Source organism: Vigna radiata, chromosome 5 (assembly GCF_000741045.1).
Source record: "Vigna radiata var. radiata cultivar VC1973A chromosome 5, Vradiata_ver6, whole genome shotgun sequence".
NCBI lineage: Eukaryota > Viridiplantae > Streptophyta > Magnoliopsida > Fabales > Fabaceae > Vigna > Vigna radiata.
Genome location: NC_028355.1, coordinates 32,032,595 through 32,047,184, shown reverse-complemented (window position 1 = coordinate 32,047,184; position 14,590 = coordinate 32,032,595). Strand labels below are relative to the sequence as shown.

The following is a 14,590-nucleotide window of genomic DNA, read 5'->3' as shown; positions in this document are numbered from 1 at the left end:
GGTCATGGAAGTTTTCAAATTGTTTAAGAAATATTTAATTACTACTCTCAACTTTTTAAATTAGATATTGAGTAATAATATTTATTATTTACGTTTTAATAAATGGCATAATTGTTTTCTTGGCAATTACTTAGTTATTAAGTTTGAAAGGTCTTTGTTTGGTAGATAAAGTTTCAAAGATTGACAAAACATTTGAATTTTATATGAAATAAGAGAATGAGTGGTGAAATATGCACAATAGACAGTACCTTTTATACAAAACACTAACATCATTTGAGAACAAAACTCCAAACAGTTGAGTAAAAATGTCTTGTCTGTGTGAGTAAACTTCCATCTCCATGTCAAAATCAAGTTATTGGTCACACCCAAGTTTAGAATGGAAACAAAGTTGTGGAAACACAAGGTATCATCATCCGACACTATTGTTTGCATTGCATGTGTGTATTTTCTGTTCACCATTGTTACAACATGTAACACAATGGTATTATTATTGTCCAGGACCCAAGTTTTGTCTTATTTTTTTTTATATTATTATTTTATTTTTAAAATATTTTGCAAAAACTCTTGTTCCTTTATAATAGGATAGTGCTCTAGTGATAAAAACAATTAAGAAATAAAAGCGCAAGGACATTTGTTTAATCCTGAATTAATTAACCAAGTTGAATTGAATTATCTTAAAAAATAATCTTAACCTCACCTGACTGTACCACACAGTCGGGTCACAGATGTGTACACTGATGGACTATCACAGTCCAATGAGACTAGGTTTTCTTTCCACATGAAATGAGGATATCATATACCACAGTGAGAGAAGGGAAATTTTAAAATGATAAATATTTTTTAACAGAATGTAGAAAAACAAACACAACCTTATGGTCCAGAGAGAACTAAATGTGAGTTAGTGTGTACTTGTGATTATGTTTATGTTGTGTTTTGTTTTTCTTTTTCTCAACTCCAAAGCCAAAGAACATTTGCTGAATAATATTTTAATACAGAAAATTCCAAATTTGTCCTTGTAGAGAGAGAATAACTTAGGTAGAGAAGGGGTGCAGGAGAGAGAGAGAAATTTTGGTCTTTTTTGTGTTCCAATGGTTCAACTGGGAACCCAAAGAGAAGAGAAAAGAAATTTTATTTCTTTTGGGTCTTTCTGAACATATGATCTTCTGAAAACCCAGAAAGCGATCTTTGATGCACTCATAGGATTGGGCGATTCAGTCGCGTGTTCGGTGACCGTTGATTTCGGGACAAATGAACGGAAGCGATGAGGTCGTGCCAGCTCCGGCGGGTCCACCGCATCCTCTGGACTGGAAATTCTCGCAGGTCTTCGGCGAACGCACGGCAGGGGAAGAGGTTCAGGAAGGTAATTGTCGTACCTCCTATTTCTGCAAGAAAAAAAGGCCATGCTTTTCATCTCTCTGTCGGATCCAATTCTTGGTTTGGGATTAGGGTTTGATTCGATCCGTTTCGGATCGTGGTTCATTACTCCTTTGTTTGTTTTGTCGAGTAATGCTTGTTTTAGCTTTTGGACCAGTGTTTTAATTCTTGTCTGATTGTGGGTTTTGTTTGGTTTGGGTGTTATATGTGCTGCAGCCACTTCTTTTGTGGAGGTTTGGTTGCTTTAGTTTATCAATCAATGTGTGAGTTTGTTCAAGTATGATGGGTTAGATCTTGGTGTTGCGTAGTTTGGCTAGTGGTGTTGAAGATTGACTGCTGGGCTGGCCTTAATACCGGCCTTTGACAATGTTAAAGCAAATTTTGTTTTGGCTGGGATTGCTGGGTCCGGGTCTCTTGAGTTGAATGCGTAGCTCACAGTACAAGAATGTGTGTTTGAGGCAATATGAGGAAACCTTATTTTCTATTCAAACAAAAAGTGATAAGTAAATGAAGATATTGGCAAGGTGTTAGTCAGATATGTATTGTTATACAAAGGAATTATTTAGGACAAGGAATTTGGTGCTTTCAAGGAAGGGGAGAGTGGGATTGACTGTGAGACCTAATGGTTGTCAAAGAGGAATTTGGTTGATGTTTTTGCATAAGAATTAATTTCTGTTGCAGGGTAATGTGAAAGTTTCATGACTATTGGCCTTTTTGTCTTTCTACAGTGGACATAATTTCTGCTATTGAATTTGACAAGTCTGGTGATCACCTTGCTACTGGTGATCGGGGTGGTCGGGTGGTTCTCTTTGAGAGAACAGATACAAAAGATGTAAGACTGACTTTATCTTGTGCAAGTGTTTTTTCCTTTAACTTGAGCAGAAAAAAAGCTAAACTTTGTTTTGACAGATTCCATGTTATGCATTTATTATTTGTAATTTGTAATATGTATGCATGCTGAAACATGCAGCATGGTGCATCAAGAAGGGATTTGGAGAGGATGGACTATTCTATTAGTAGGCATCCTGAGTTCCGGTACAAAACAGAGTTTCAGAGCCATGAACCTGAGGTAGTCATCATTATCCTACAAATGTTGCCCTAACATCCTATGGCTTAGAAGTATCCATAATTATTTTGTATGATGTTCGTTGCAGTTTGACTATCTTAAGAGTTTGGAGATTGAAGAAAAGATCAACAAAATCAGATGGTGTCTAACAGCTAATGGGGCCCTCTTCCTTCTCTCTACAAATGATAAGACGATCAAATTTTGGAAGGTATGCTTAGTGCTGTCATTATTAATTCATTGACCAAATGTGCACAAGGTTTTATGTTGGAGGAACTAACTTTTGGTCACTTGTTTCAAATGTTGACAGTTTTTTTTTTTTTGGTTTCTGGAGATGTATTAATGCTTGAGCTCATGTATCTTTCTAATTGGATTCAATTGGCAAGGCTTAGCCTTCTGAAGTTACCAATTACATTTTGAGGTGTACTTATTAATAGCATGCTGTAGTATCACAGTCAGTCTGTCATGGTGCTCTCTCTTTGGTCATTGCACAAATTTGTTGTGTTGTATTTTTCTCTGCAGCTCTCTCACCCACTAATGTAACATAAATCTTAGTCATTTATGGCTGCAACTGTGAAAAGGGCTTAAAACCTGCCATTAACCTCGTTTTAAGGTTTATTTCATGATTTCTCCTTGTTATAGGAGCAGAGGGTTTGAAAACCCTTTGCTATTTCGTGCAAATACCCTCTAGATTTCTCTGTTTTGGCACATCCCTTCTCCCTACTGCTTACCAGCTTAGTTTCAGCCTAGCCTTGTCTCATTGCTCTTTCCTGTATGTGATCTATGGCTCAACTCTGTTGTCACACAAGTCCTTCCATCTCTTACAGGTCTTGGCTTTGGTATACCTCTATCCTGTTTCAGTGTTGTTCACCTTTTTTTTTTGTACTGCGTTGACTTTAAGACTTATGCTTGAACTAGTATGATTTCTTGAGTTATATTGTTATTGCCTTGTGTGTTTAGCTTATTACTACGACGACTCTTGAAAATTAATTAAGAACTTTGAAGTTGGAATATATCTTCAATTTTTACCCTGAAATTTCTAACCTTTGGTAATGTGTATTATGAATTACATGACTTATATACAAACAATCTTCAGTATGGTGGTAACCTTATNGACACCAACTAGTATGAGAATAAGCACTGAATAGTTGAATGGACGTGGAATTACAAATTACACTGGAACTGAGTAACATTGATTGGGTACACAGGTTTCCTTCCAAGATGTGGAGAACTAGATCTCTCTCTTCCCAAAATCCACTTTTCCCCTCCAAAAAAAAGTGTACCTTGTCCTCCTCTTCTCCTAATTTTTATTCTACCAATAAAATGCTTAGAGGCATTTAAGCTTACTAATATCTGCTACAACAATTCAGTCCCACTAAAAATCCTAAATCCTGCCTCTTGTATAATATTTACTTATAAAGGGCCTTACAATACTCCTACCCAAAAGCGTCACGTTGTCCTCAAGGTGAAAAGAAGGAAATTGCTTCACGATGGTTTTCACTGGCTACCAAGTGGCTTCAAATTCTGGCAGGTCAGCTACTGAAGAAGCACTTCAGCAGTCTCGTGAGCAGTGTTACACACTGCTTTCACAGCAGCTGGTGTTACCTGCGATTCCATCTCTTCTGATAACATAGACGGTAGAGGTTGAGATTTGTTGATGGAAAGGGCCTTCTTTAGTATAGAAACATTCAGTCCCACTAAAAGGCCTAAATCCTGACTCCTCTTATAATATTTACTTATAAGAGGCCTAACATAACCCGATGTAACCCTACTATCGTGGTTTTAGGGCTGACCACGTTTCTATATGAGATCAATAATCTTTTTTTATTTGTTTAAATTGACATGATAACTTTGCATGTAGAGGAATGACAAGGGTGCATGCATTTATAGGTTGTAGTTTTTCAAGTGCATGATATCATGATTGTCTTTCTGAACACATCTGTCTTTCAAAAGACCTCAGCTGACATCTTTTTCTTGTTAAGTTTAACTTCCGAACTTTATATGCTTTGTGGTGTCTTAATAATCTATTTTGAGTCAATGCATTGAAATGATTGAATGTTGTGAAAAGTAGATACAAGGGATGGCCTTGCTACTAAAAGGACCCTAAAGGGAAGTTATTTTGAATAAACTTGTAACCCAGATTGGTTGTTTTGGTTGTGCATGTATACAAAATGAATGTTGTTGCGTTCATATATGCACATTTTTCATTCAAATAATTTGATCAATCCATCATCCTGTACTCACTCATTTGTACTTTTCCTCATCTGAGAGTCAAACAGGTTCAAGAAAAGAAGGTAAAAAAAATTTCTGAGATGAATATTGACCTTTCAAAATCAATGGGGAATGGATGTATTGCTAGTTCAAGCAATTCAAGTAGCTCTAGGCCATATCTTGCAAATGGAGGATCTCCGGATAGATCTTTCAATTATATAAGCAATGAGTTTTCATTTCCACCAGGAGGCATACCTTCACTGAGATTACCAATGGTAGTTGTATCCAACCCTTTCACTTGCAATTATTTTTTGTTTTTGTTCGTCAGGATAAAATATGCTATGATATGACTTTTACTATTAACAACCAAAATTTTTTTAGATAAACATTAAAGGGTCAAAGCTCTGTATTGCTTGCTTTTCCTTCTTCAAATATGAATGCAGTTATTGTTTTGAGGTTAAAACAGCCTGGAAAAAATAGGTTGAACTTGCAAGACTTGGTACTTGAAACATATATTAATCATGACGTGGATTAAGGTTGCTTAATCCATATTAGGATATAATACAACAACTTGAAAAATTTTCTATTTGAATAAATGAAACCATATTGGTGCATATAATCGATTCAAATTTTTTCCTTTCTTTTTATTGCTTACATATACTTTAAAGTTAAACTCGAAATAAGAGCTGTGAAGTAAAGTAGAAGCATTTTGGGTTGTTTTCCCCTTTTTTAGCTTAAAGGAGGTAGCCTGTGAGAGAGACAAGAGAGTCGGTAGTGAGTGGAAGAGCAGAGACAGGAAGAATGAAATGAGAAGCTAGTTTTCTTTCTTTTTCTCTTAAAGCTCCTTCACCTATCTCTTTTTAGAAAGCTACTCATAGCATATTGACTGACCGTGCTTTAAGAAGTTTTAGCTGTCCTGCATAGTCCTCTTCACAAAGAAAAGAAAGCAGTGGAAGAAGTGAAAAGAGAAATATAGAATTTTTTTTTATTATTTCCATTTTTTATTTGCATTTTTTATTTTTGAAAGAGAAGAAAGATTTGGAAGTGATTGAATTTCATTCTTTTTCAAACTTCGACAGTTGCCCATTTGTAGTACTAACTCGTGTTGTAAAATATGTAGGTAAGTAGCCATGAAAGCAGCCTAGTTGCTCGATGTCGTAGAGTGTATGCACATGCTCATGATTATCATATCAATTCTATTTCAAATAACAGGTAATTTTAGTTTTCTTAACATGTACTGTATTTTGCTGTAGTCTAGCAAATTTTGGTTGAAATTGAAAACTCTGGATGAACATTATAATTAGAAGCATTCAGTGTCAATCATGCTTTCATTAGTTTTGTTTCTATTACTGTAGCGATGTTTCTAGAAAGGATGACACATTTTCTTTCTGGGTATTGCTTTATGTCTGCATGATTTTGCATTCCTTTTGTACTTTTAATTTTTGTAGTTTTCTAGATACTGATCAAATTTTGATGGTCTTATGTTGCTCATATCTTCTAGTGATGGCGAAACTTTCATATCTGCCGATGATTTGCGAATAAACCTTTGGAACCTGGAAATTAGCTCTCAAAGTTTTAATATTGTTGATGTAAAGCCTGCAAATATGGAGGATCTGACAGGTAAGATTGACAAAAAAATCATCATTTAGTGTAAACATTATTCTTACTTGGTAATACACTAAAATTAATCAGTTTATATACTTGAAGAAATAACTACAACATATAAGTCGTAGTTGACTGATGGTAGGTGTTCATAGGCCATGAACTACCCTGTATATTAGTCCAATCTAGTCTGATGACTTCTTAAAAATCTGCAGTTCGGATTAGGTATTGTCTAAACTTTGGGCTGGTGTGGCTTGCACATCCCCACCTAGACTCAATATAAAGTTGGGAAAATAATCAAAAAATTTGCCCAGGTCAAACTCAAAATCATACGTCCCCTGAGAACCTTTTGCTTGTCTAAATCTTTCTAGTTTCACTTTGTTTGACGTAGTACACTGCAAGGATTAGAATTTTTAACATATCAGAATCCTGGTTCTGTAGTGAATCGAGTGTAAAAGTAAAGTTGTTGAAGGTTGGCTAGGTGTTTCCCAGTAAAAGGGGATTCGCAAGTGATTGATGAGGCTTTAAGGTTGTATTGATGTCTGTTTGTGTGATGTGAATATAGTGATTGGTCATTCATGGTTTTTGTGAAAACATGAAAGAAGAATAGCGTGATTCTATTTTTTACCCGACTCAAGTATTGGTTTGGTGGAGCCTTGACCCTAGATGTTAATATTGCAGAGGTTATAACATCAGCAGAATTTCACCCTACACATTGCAATATGTTGGCCTATAGCAGTTCGAAGGGTTCAATCCGACTTGTTGACTTGAGACAATCGGCATTATGTGATTCTCATTCCAAACTGTGAGTACATCTTGTTTTAATTCTTTTTGTAATCTTGCTGGTTGCTGACAAATAAGTATCCCATTCCTCTCAATTAGGCTTAGTTTTTAACAAATTTCAATACGGTAGGTAAAATTTCTGGCAATGTCATTTATTTCTCCTTCTTGATCTGGACATTGATACAAGGACATTTCTGAAGCTATATGCATGAATTTATGTATTTTTTAAAATACCTGGTACATTCTCTAATAAACAATACCAATACCCTTGGCCATTTGGTGCAGATTTGAGGAACAGGAAGCCCCAGGGTCAAGATCATTTTTCACAGAGATTATTGCGTCTATATCAGATATAAAATTTGGGAAGGATGGAAGATACATACTTAGTCGTGATTACATGACTTTAAAGGTTTGAAATTTTCTAGTTTCAAAATATTCTGTTAAACCTTTGGTAAACTCTTGGAACTATACCCTTTGACTTCAATTTTTGGTAGTCAAACTCCTTTAACTTATAACATGTGACTAACTAATTTATGCTAAAAAATATGAATATTTTGGAAACTTATTTTCTAACTACATGATAAATGGAGAAAAATGTATTGCTATTGAAATGCTTTCCAAAATCTGAAGGCGAAAATTGCCAAATTGATAATCGATTAACTTTTTTGCCAAAGATGCATCATCTATTTGAGTTGAGCTAGCATCTTTTATTTAAACGGTTTTGACTAGAGTTTGACCTCATATGTATGTTAAATTTACACCAAAACCATGTACAAAAGTTATTAAATCATACGAATAAAATAAGGAGAAAAAAAAACATATTCACACAAAATTCTTCATAAATAACATTAACTTTACATCATGCAAAATCATCACCAAAACGGAAATTTGACCGAAATGGAAACACAGCATAAAACGGACAGAAATATCCATGTTAAGGGGCAGGAGAAGTTCATTAAAATGGGTGGGGAAAATTGGCAGGGAAAGAAACCACTGAAATAGATGGGAAATTGAGATGGAGATGAACCTTCGCTTCTAGTAAATGTGGAATATAGATTGTTCATTTAGATCTCTATTCCTTTCGAATTCAATTGTGTAGATTAAGAGACCAATATTTTCATTTCTTACTATGGAGGATTTCTGCTTGTTGTTTTGTTAGTTATGGGACATTAATATGGATTCAGGCCCCGTTGCAACTTTCCAAGTTCACGAGTATTTAAGACCCAAGGTTAGATTACTCTGTTTGAGTAATGATCAACCTGGAATTTCTTTCTGCAATTCTGCTGCGATAGAATTATAACCAGCTATACTTTTTGTTTGAACATGCCAGCTTTGTGATTTATATGAAAATGATTCAATTTTTGACAAGTTCGAGTGTTGTCTGAGTGGTGATGGATTGCGTGTAGCCACTGGTTCTTACAGGTCTGCCATAAAAACTTAATCCATGCTTCGATCGCCATTGGAATTGTTTATCATGCATCTTACAATTTTGTTTCACTTGATGGCAGCAATCTCTTCCGTGTGTTTGGTTGTGCCCCTGGAAGTGCTGAGGCGACAACCCTAGAAGCCAGTAAAAATCCGATGAGGTAATTGTATGAAAACTCTGACACCATCAAGTATAATTTTTAGTTAGGGATTACAGTAGCATTGTATTAACTTTCACATTCCTTCAGACGACAAGTTCCAACCCCTTCAAGGCCTTCTAGATCACTGGGAAATAGTTTAACACGTGTTGTAAGACGAGGTCAGTTTTCTATTACTTGAGCAAAGATTCCAGAAGTATCTGTTGGTTTATACTAAACTTAGTATACATGACAAGTTCCAATATCTGATGGTGTTGAACAGGAGCAGAAGCCCCTGGTGTGGATGCTAATGGGAATTCTTTTGACTTCACAACAAAGTTGCTGCACTTAGCATGGCATCCGAGTGAGAATTCAATTGCTTGTGCTGCTGCAAATAGCTTGTACATGTACTATGCGTAAAGAGAGACGATTGAAGACAAGAACATGTATCTGCATGGTCATATTGCTGTGGAGAAGGCTGCTTCTTTTCCCATCTTACCAACCAACCACACTGGTTTGGAGGCTACATATACATTATTAACTCACACTACAAGTGCCCTTCAGAGAGCTTTCAGAAAAAGATCCAGAAGTGGCTGTTTCCAAATTCCTCGTTAGGGAGGACACCTTATTTTGTTACTGGATGGCCGGCATCTATCTCTCTCTCTCTCCTTTTTCTTTTCCTCTTCTCTTCCTCCTTTCAACAACCCTACTATTCTTTCCCTCTATTTCTGTATCTTCTTCTGAAAGAGAAGGTGCAACCAATGTTTCAAATTGTGTTTGGCTTGCAAGTGAAGAAGAAAATGTGATTGTAGCTCTCCTACAACAGATACTAAAGGATGTTCAATATCTGCCACTAGGATTCAGATTAAAAATGTAGTTTTTCTTTTCCTTTTTGCCCAGATATATATCTCTGTGGGATGGAGCAGTTGAAACCTGCAGTGCATCATTTTTTTATTGATTAATTGTGTTGGAATTTAATTTGACATGCTTCAAACTCTGATTTTTCTGTAGTAATAGTAGTAGCAGTACCTGTTAATCTCTTTTTCTTCTGTTGAGAGGTAATAACTTTAGGCTGCATGAATCTACAACTATGTATGTAATGTTTTTTTCATGCGTATGCGAAATGCTGCGTTTCTAAGGTGGACATATACTCTAAAAATGAAAAGGTAAAAACATATATACTCTAAAATTGATTTAAAATACTTAATGAACTTAGCGTTGTAGAGTAATTGATAGAGGAGTGTGCATGCTGTAAGGAACATTTTGACATAAATACTAGGATATAATTATGTTATCGGTCCTAAAACTACTAAAAAATGTCTTTCTTTTCCCAATGTTAATTATTTTTTTTTTATTTGACAAGACAAATCATTGTCAAAAAATAATTTAACATTATTAGACGAAAAAGACTTTATTTATAATAAGACGGTTGAGATAAAAATAAAAATAAAAATCATGTTATAAGTTACCAAAATCATAATTAACCAAATACCAAGATAATTTGGATTCGGTTAAAATTTAAGAACAAAATGAAGTTCACCTTTTTTTTTAAAATGTTAAAATAAATTTCTTTTTTAACAATTTTAATACAATACTTAAGTGATTAGTGTTATTTTATTGTTTATTTTTTAAACTATGTATCCATGCATTGATATTTATTAACAATTTATTTATTAGAAGTTAACTTGATTAGAAAATCTAATCCTTCAATGAATAAAAATAACTTATTTTTCAATAAAATTAATAATTGAATAAATTCTTTTATTTCAAAAAAATCTAATAATTCCTCTTTTAAAAATAATGGTTACATGATCTTTTTATTATTATTTATACAACATATATATTAAATTGTATTATTTTCTATTTTTTAATTAATTGTTAAAAAATAATAAATTATGAAAATAGTTAAATTATATATACATATAAATGTAAATTAGGATGTATTTTAACTGTATAATATATAAGGAGCGAGAGCAGTTACAGTAGAGAGGAGTAGAAGGCGACATAGCGGGTGGAATCGGTAATCGCTGAGTGGAGGCTGCATTCTCCATTTTCCTCGTATCAATTCTCAACAAACTACCCTTTTCTGGTACTAACCAAAACCAATGTTTCAATGATAATGTTCTTCTCCTCTTTATGTTCTGCTATCGTATTTTTCATTCCCTTCTTTTGATGAAGATCCATGTATGTCTTTGTAATTCTACCAAACACAGGTCATTCCGTCATTAACCCCTGAAAGTATGAGTCCTTCTTGATTTCCAATTTCACAGCCTAGAACTTCTCTGACACAAACCTACGCTTTTCACCATACAACGTACGTAGGTGCAATTGGCTGCTTTTTCCTAGGATGTTTGAAGAATGCATAATAACTACGTGTTTACATAATGTAACTGCAGACATTCTTGTTTAATTTTTTTTAACTCAAAAAAAATCTGTTTTCTTGACTATGAAAATCTAATTTAAAATCTCGATAAAATTACATATACCGTTCTGATTACTTGAAGAAGGTATTGAGATTAATTTTTTTTATGTTCTTCATAAATGAATGTTTTAGGAGAATCTAATCATAAGATTTGAATATATGTTCCATCTTTGCCAACATCATTGACATTAATACATTGTACAGGAAATCCATGGCATCAAAGATTCCCCAGTTGCAGTCAAAGGTGAACGAAGTCTCGCAAGTAGTGGCAAAAAATGGAGCTTCCTACTACAAGTTATTGATGGAGCAGAACAAACACTACATCCAAGATCCACCCACCGTTGAAAAATGCCAATCATTGGCCAAACAGTTGTTTTATACTCGTCTTGCCAGGTTCTTGCTTCTTCAGTTTCTCGGTTCTGTTAACTGCTCTGTACTCACACTACAATTATGCTTCATTTTGTTGTGAACATCGCTGTTTGGTCACTGTGAGCAACTACTTTTATGTTCTGTTTGTTCATTTTGTTAAAATGTTTCTTCTAAATTTAACAGTCCTTGATTTTCAAAACCATGAAAATAAAATAAAGAAGTAGGAAATAACCTTCCATTTGACAGATGGTGTGTGCTTTAGTTCTTTCTGGTATTGAACTGTTTGCTTATTTTCTGCAGCATTCCTCTTCGTTACAATTCATTCTGGAAGGAATTGGATCATGCAAAGAACATGGTGAAGAACTGGAAGGACCTAAACAGGGAGAATGTTGGCTTTGCTGCTTTGTTCGGACTAGAATGTTTTGCATGGTTTTGGGGAGGTGAGATCGTTGGCCGAGGATTTACATTCACTGGCTACCGTGTTTAAATAGAACTACACTGTTAGAGTACCATACAACCATCAGCTTCATTCTTGAAATAGCATAAGGCTTCGGTCCAGTTTTACAAGTTATGTTTTTCATTCTGATAATTTGATGTATGAAATTAACAAAGTCCGGTCAACATGGCAAGCATAATAATTTGTGAAATCCTTGGTGGAGATTTATGTTTCTTCAAAGCTATTTAAATTATGAACAATTCTCTTTTATTTAGTTGCTATTTGTGTGCACATTGAACAATTGAAGAAGCTTCAAGGCAAATACCCGTTTAAAACTCAATTGGAATTAAGCATACTTTGCTTTTACGTGTTGGATTTGCTGCAATATATAGCAGAGAATCTCAGGAACAACCACATTCATATTCTCTGAGTAATGTATTTTGAATGGAAGGTTGTGTTCTTACAAGTAGTAACTTCCAATAGAAGAAACAATTTTGAGACAAAACATCATCGTACTTAATAATACACTCACTTGTGGTCATGGCTTTCTGTAACATAAAATCTAACCTGGTTTTTGGAATGACGTCACTTTCAATTTTGCAATCATCTCTTCCTTATGTAATGGAAGCAGGGAGGTAATTTACTACGAAGAAACGTGTAGATGATGGAAAGAAATGCATGAGAGTCAGGAGTAGATGGCGACCAGTCAACTTGCGTTGACTTGATACATGATGATGTGATTTATTTGGATGCATGCATGACATGAAAATGTTAGTGGGCTAGTGATATTGGTAGGGTTTTATAATTGGAATAGGAAATGAGTCTGTTGTGGTGTAGGTATAGGTTAATAGGTTTGGGAAATTGGTCTATGGTTTGGTTTGGACGATGATGTTTTGGTGGCGTGTTGCACGGGAAAGAGACACCGACATGACAGGACCATGGTACTCCAACACTCACACCCACTCTCCTTGACCATGTGTATCTCTGCAAAGGACAAATTTTTAAAATCCAATTCTAATTATGAAAAAAATAGTTTTTTTATCTAATACTTTAATATATTTTTGTATATTTTTTAATAAACTAATGTTAGTTTTCTAGTATTTTAATAGTGGATTAAATTTACCATTTTTTTCTGAATTCACCAAACCAATTTTGCATTTTTTAAATCTAATTGAAGAAAGTTAAATCTACAACCTTTCTTATCATCTATTTTAATTTTACTTTAAAATCAACCTTATAATGATCACTAGACACATTAATTATATTTAAATTTTTCAAAATCATTTAAGTTTGTATCAATAAGAAAATTTAGGTAAATATGAAAGAGAAGAGAGTGTTTGTCTAATTTCTAGTATTTTTATAAAATTTACACTAAAATTGATTAATAATTTTGAAAAGTAAAATAATATGCAAGTTAAACAGAATTTTAATATTTATTTATCAAAAATTATTAGAGTCTATTTTTATTAAACTATAATATAATTTGGGTGAATTACCTACGTGAATAAATAATATTTAAAAAATAAAGTTTTCACTCATAAAATTAATGATCATTGATTTTGTTCTTAGAGAAAAAAATATAGAAAATTATACATGTGACAATAGAATTGAATGAACCGATATTACCAAGTCTTTTTTAGTTGTATTCTACAGTAAATTTTTGTTTAATTTTGTACTTATCTAAGTTTTTATTCTGTCTAAATCTGTACTTGGAAAATAATTTTTTTTTTATCAAATTTTGAATGACTTTTTCATCCATCGCAGTGAAGCAAATTATTTTTTAAATAAATGTAAAACTTATTATATAATATTTCATATTCCATAATTATATAATCTCTAATATTTTATAAGTTTGCAACCTAATTAATTCTACACAAAACTCCATATATCAAAATACAGACTTAAATAATACAATTACTTAATATTTGTATTTAATGACAACTTATTACTCAACGACAAAAAATGTCTTAAAGGATTTGAATTTAAAATTTATTTATTTTATGAAATCAAAAGTGTATGAATTCATTTATTATTAATTTTCTTAGTTTTGTTCCACTTAGAAAATACATTTTTTTTTTATTTCTGTTATTTTGATTTTGTGTGCTTCTATTGTTTATCTATTACGATGTTGAAAACCAGTGAATTTAATTTACACCCACAACATTGTTTTTTCTTAACTTGAGAGAGTTTATATTTTTTTATTGGATATTTTTATCTTATAAAAAAATTAAGACTAAAAGAAATGGACTTGTTTTATGTATATTAAATAACAAGAATAAACAAATAAAATAACTATGTCACTTTTATTTAAAAGTAAACATGACAATTTTCATTAGAAATAAAAAGTCAATTTCAGTATGTTGGTGATAGAGTCACATAAATGATTATGTGAATTACATTTATCTATACGAATTGATTTTTCCAAAATTAATTTATCCTTTAATCTAATATCGGGTAAAATAAAATCAGGTCTTCTAATCAGTTTTAAATCGATTGAGAGATTTAGTTGTAAATGGGGCCCACTTAATCATTCAAGTATGCGGTGTGCGCACGAGGACGGTGCCTCTCTTCAATTCTAATCCATCAACCATATCAAATCATGGCCGTCCAAATAATTCGTTACAACCGTAGGACCCACATGCTTCCTTAGCCTCACCCTCCACGTCACAGTCACCATCCCAGTCAAAAACCCAATGGGAATACAAAACCCTGGGACCCACCTTCTTTCACGTCTCACCCGCGTGTCGCTCTAGCATTTCCCAATACTA

The 14,590-nt window shown here is 33.5% G+C and overlaps 2 protein-coding genes across 3 annotated transcripts; both read left to right on the top strand.

Moving 5' to 3' along the window:
• The first annotated feature begins 1,014 nt into the window (after positions 1-1,014).
• LOC106762212 (serine/threonine protein phosphatase 2A 55 kDa regulatory subunit B beta isoform) lies at positions 1,015-9,631 on the top strand. 2 transcript variants are annotated; one of them, XM_014645986.2, is made up of 14 exons: positions 1,015-1,360; positions 2,103-2,206; positions 2,345-2,443; positions 2,529-2,648; positions 4,717-4,926; positions 5,769-5,860; positions 6,150-6,268; positions 6,932-7,055; positions 7,319-7,442; positions 8,193-8,261; positions 8,364-8,455; positions 8,542-8,619; positions 8,707-8,777; positions 8,879-9,631. In XM_014645986.2, exons 1-14 carry the CDS (start codon positions 1,249-1,251, stop codon positions 9,013-9,015), a joined length of 1,551 nt encoding a protein of 516 aa, XP_014501472.1. In that variant the 5' UTR covers positions 1,015-1,248; the 3' UTR covers positions 9,016-9,631. The 2 variants fall into 2 exon arrangements, with proteins under 2 accessions (XP_014501472.1, XP_014501473.1); XM_014645987.2 differs by having other exon boundaries at positions 1,018-1,360; positions 4,717-4,923.
• A 930-nt stretch (positions 9,632-10,561) lies between these two features.
• On the top strand, positions 10,562-12,081 carry LOC106762213. The gene is made up of 3 exons (XM_014645988.2): positions 10,562-10,684; positions 11,222-11,410; positions 11,687-12,081. Exons 2-3 carry the CDS (start codon positions 11,229-11,231, stop codon positions 11,871-11,873), a joined length of 369 nt encoding a protein of 122 aa, XP_014501474.1. The 5' UTR covers positions 10,562-10,684; positions 11,222-11,228; the 3' UTR covers positions 11,874-12,081.
• The last annotated feature ends 2,509 nt before the right edge of the window (positions 12,082-14,590 follow it).

What these genes read in the sequence shown, in the direction of transcription:
- LOC106762213 (XM_014645988.2), top strand. Translation starts at nt 11,229, where the DNA reads ATGGCATCAAAGATTCCCCAGTTGCAGTCAAAGGTGAACGAAGTCTCG. An exon ending in TTTTATACTCGTCTTGCCAG is followed by an intron (nt 11,411 to 11,686) that starts GTTCTTGCTTCT and finishes TATTTTCTGCAG; the next exon opens with CATTCCTCTTCGTTACAATT.
- LOC106762212 (XM_014645986.2), top strand. Translation starts at nt 1,249, where the DNA reads ATGAACGGAAGCGATGAGGTCGTGCCAGCTCCGGCGGGTCCACCGCAT. An exon ending in ACGAGTATTTAAGACCCAAG is followed by an intron (nt 8,262 to 8,363) that starts GTTAGATTACTC and finishes TGAACATGCCAG; the next exon opens with CTTTGTGATTTATATGAAAA. An exon ending in AACACGTGTTGTAAGACGAG is followed by an intron (nt 8,778 to 8,878) that starts GTCAGTTTTCTA and finishes GGTGTTGAACAG; the next exon opens with GAGCAGAAGCCCCTGGTGTG.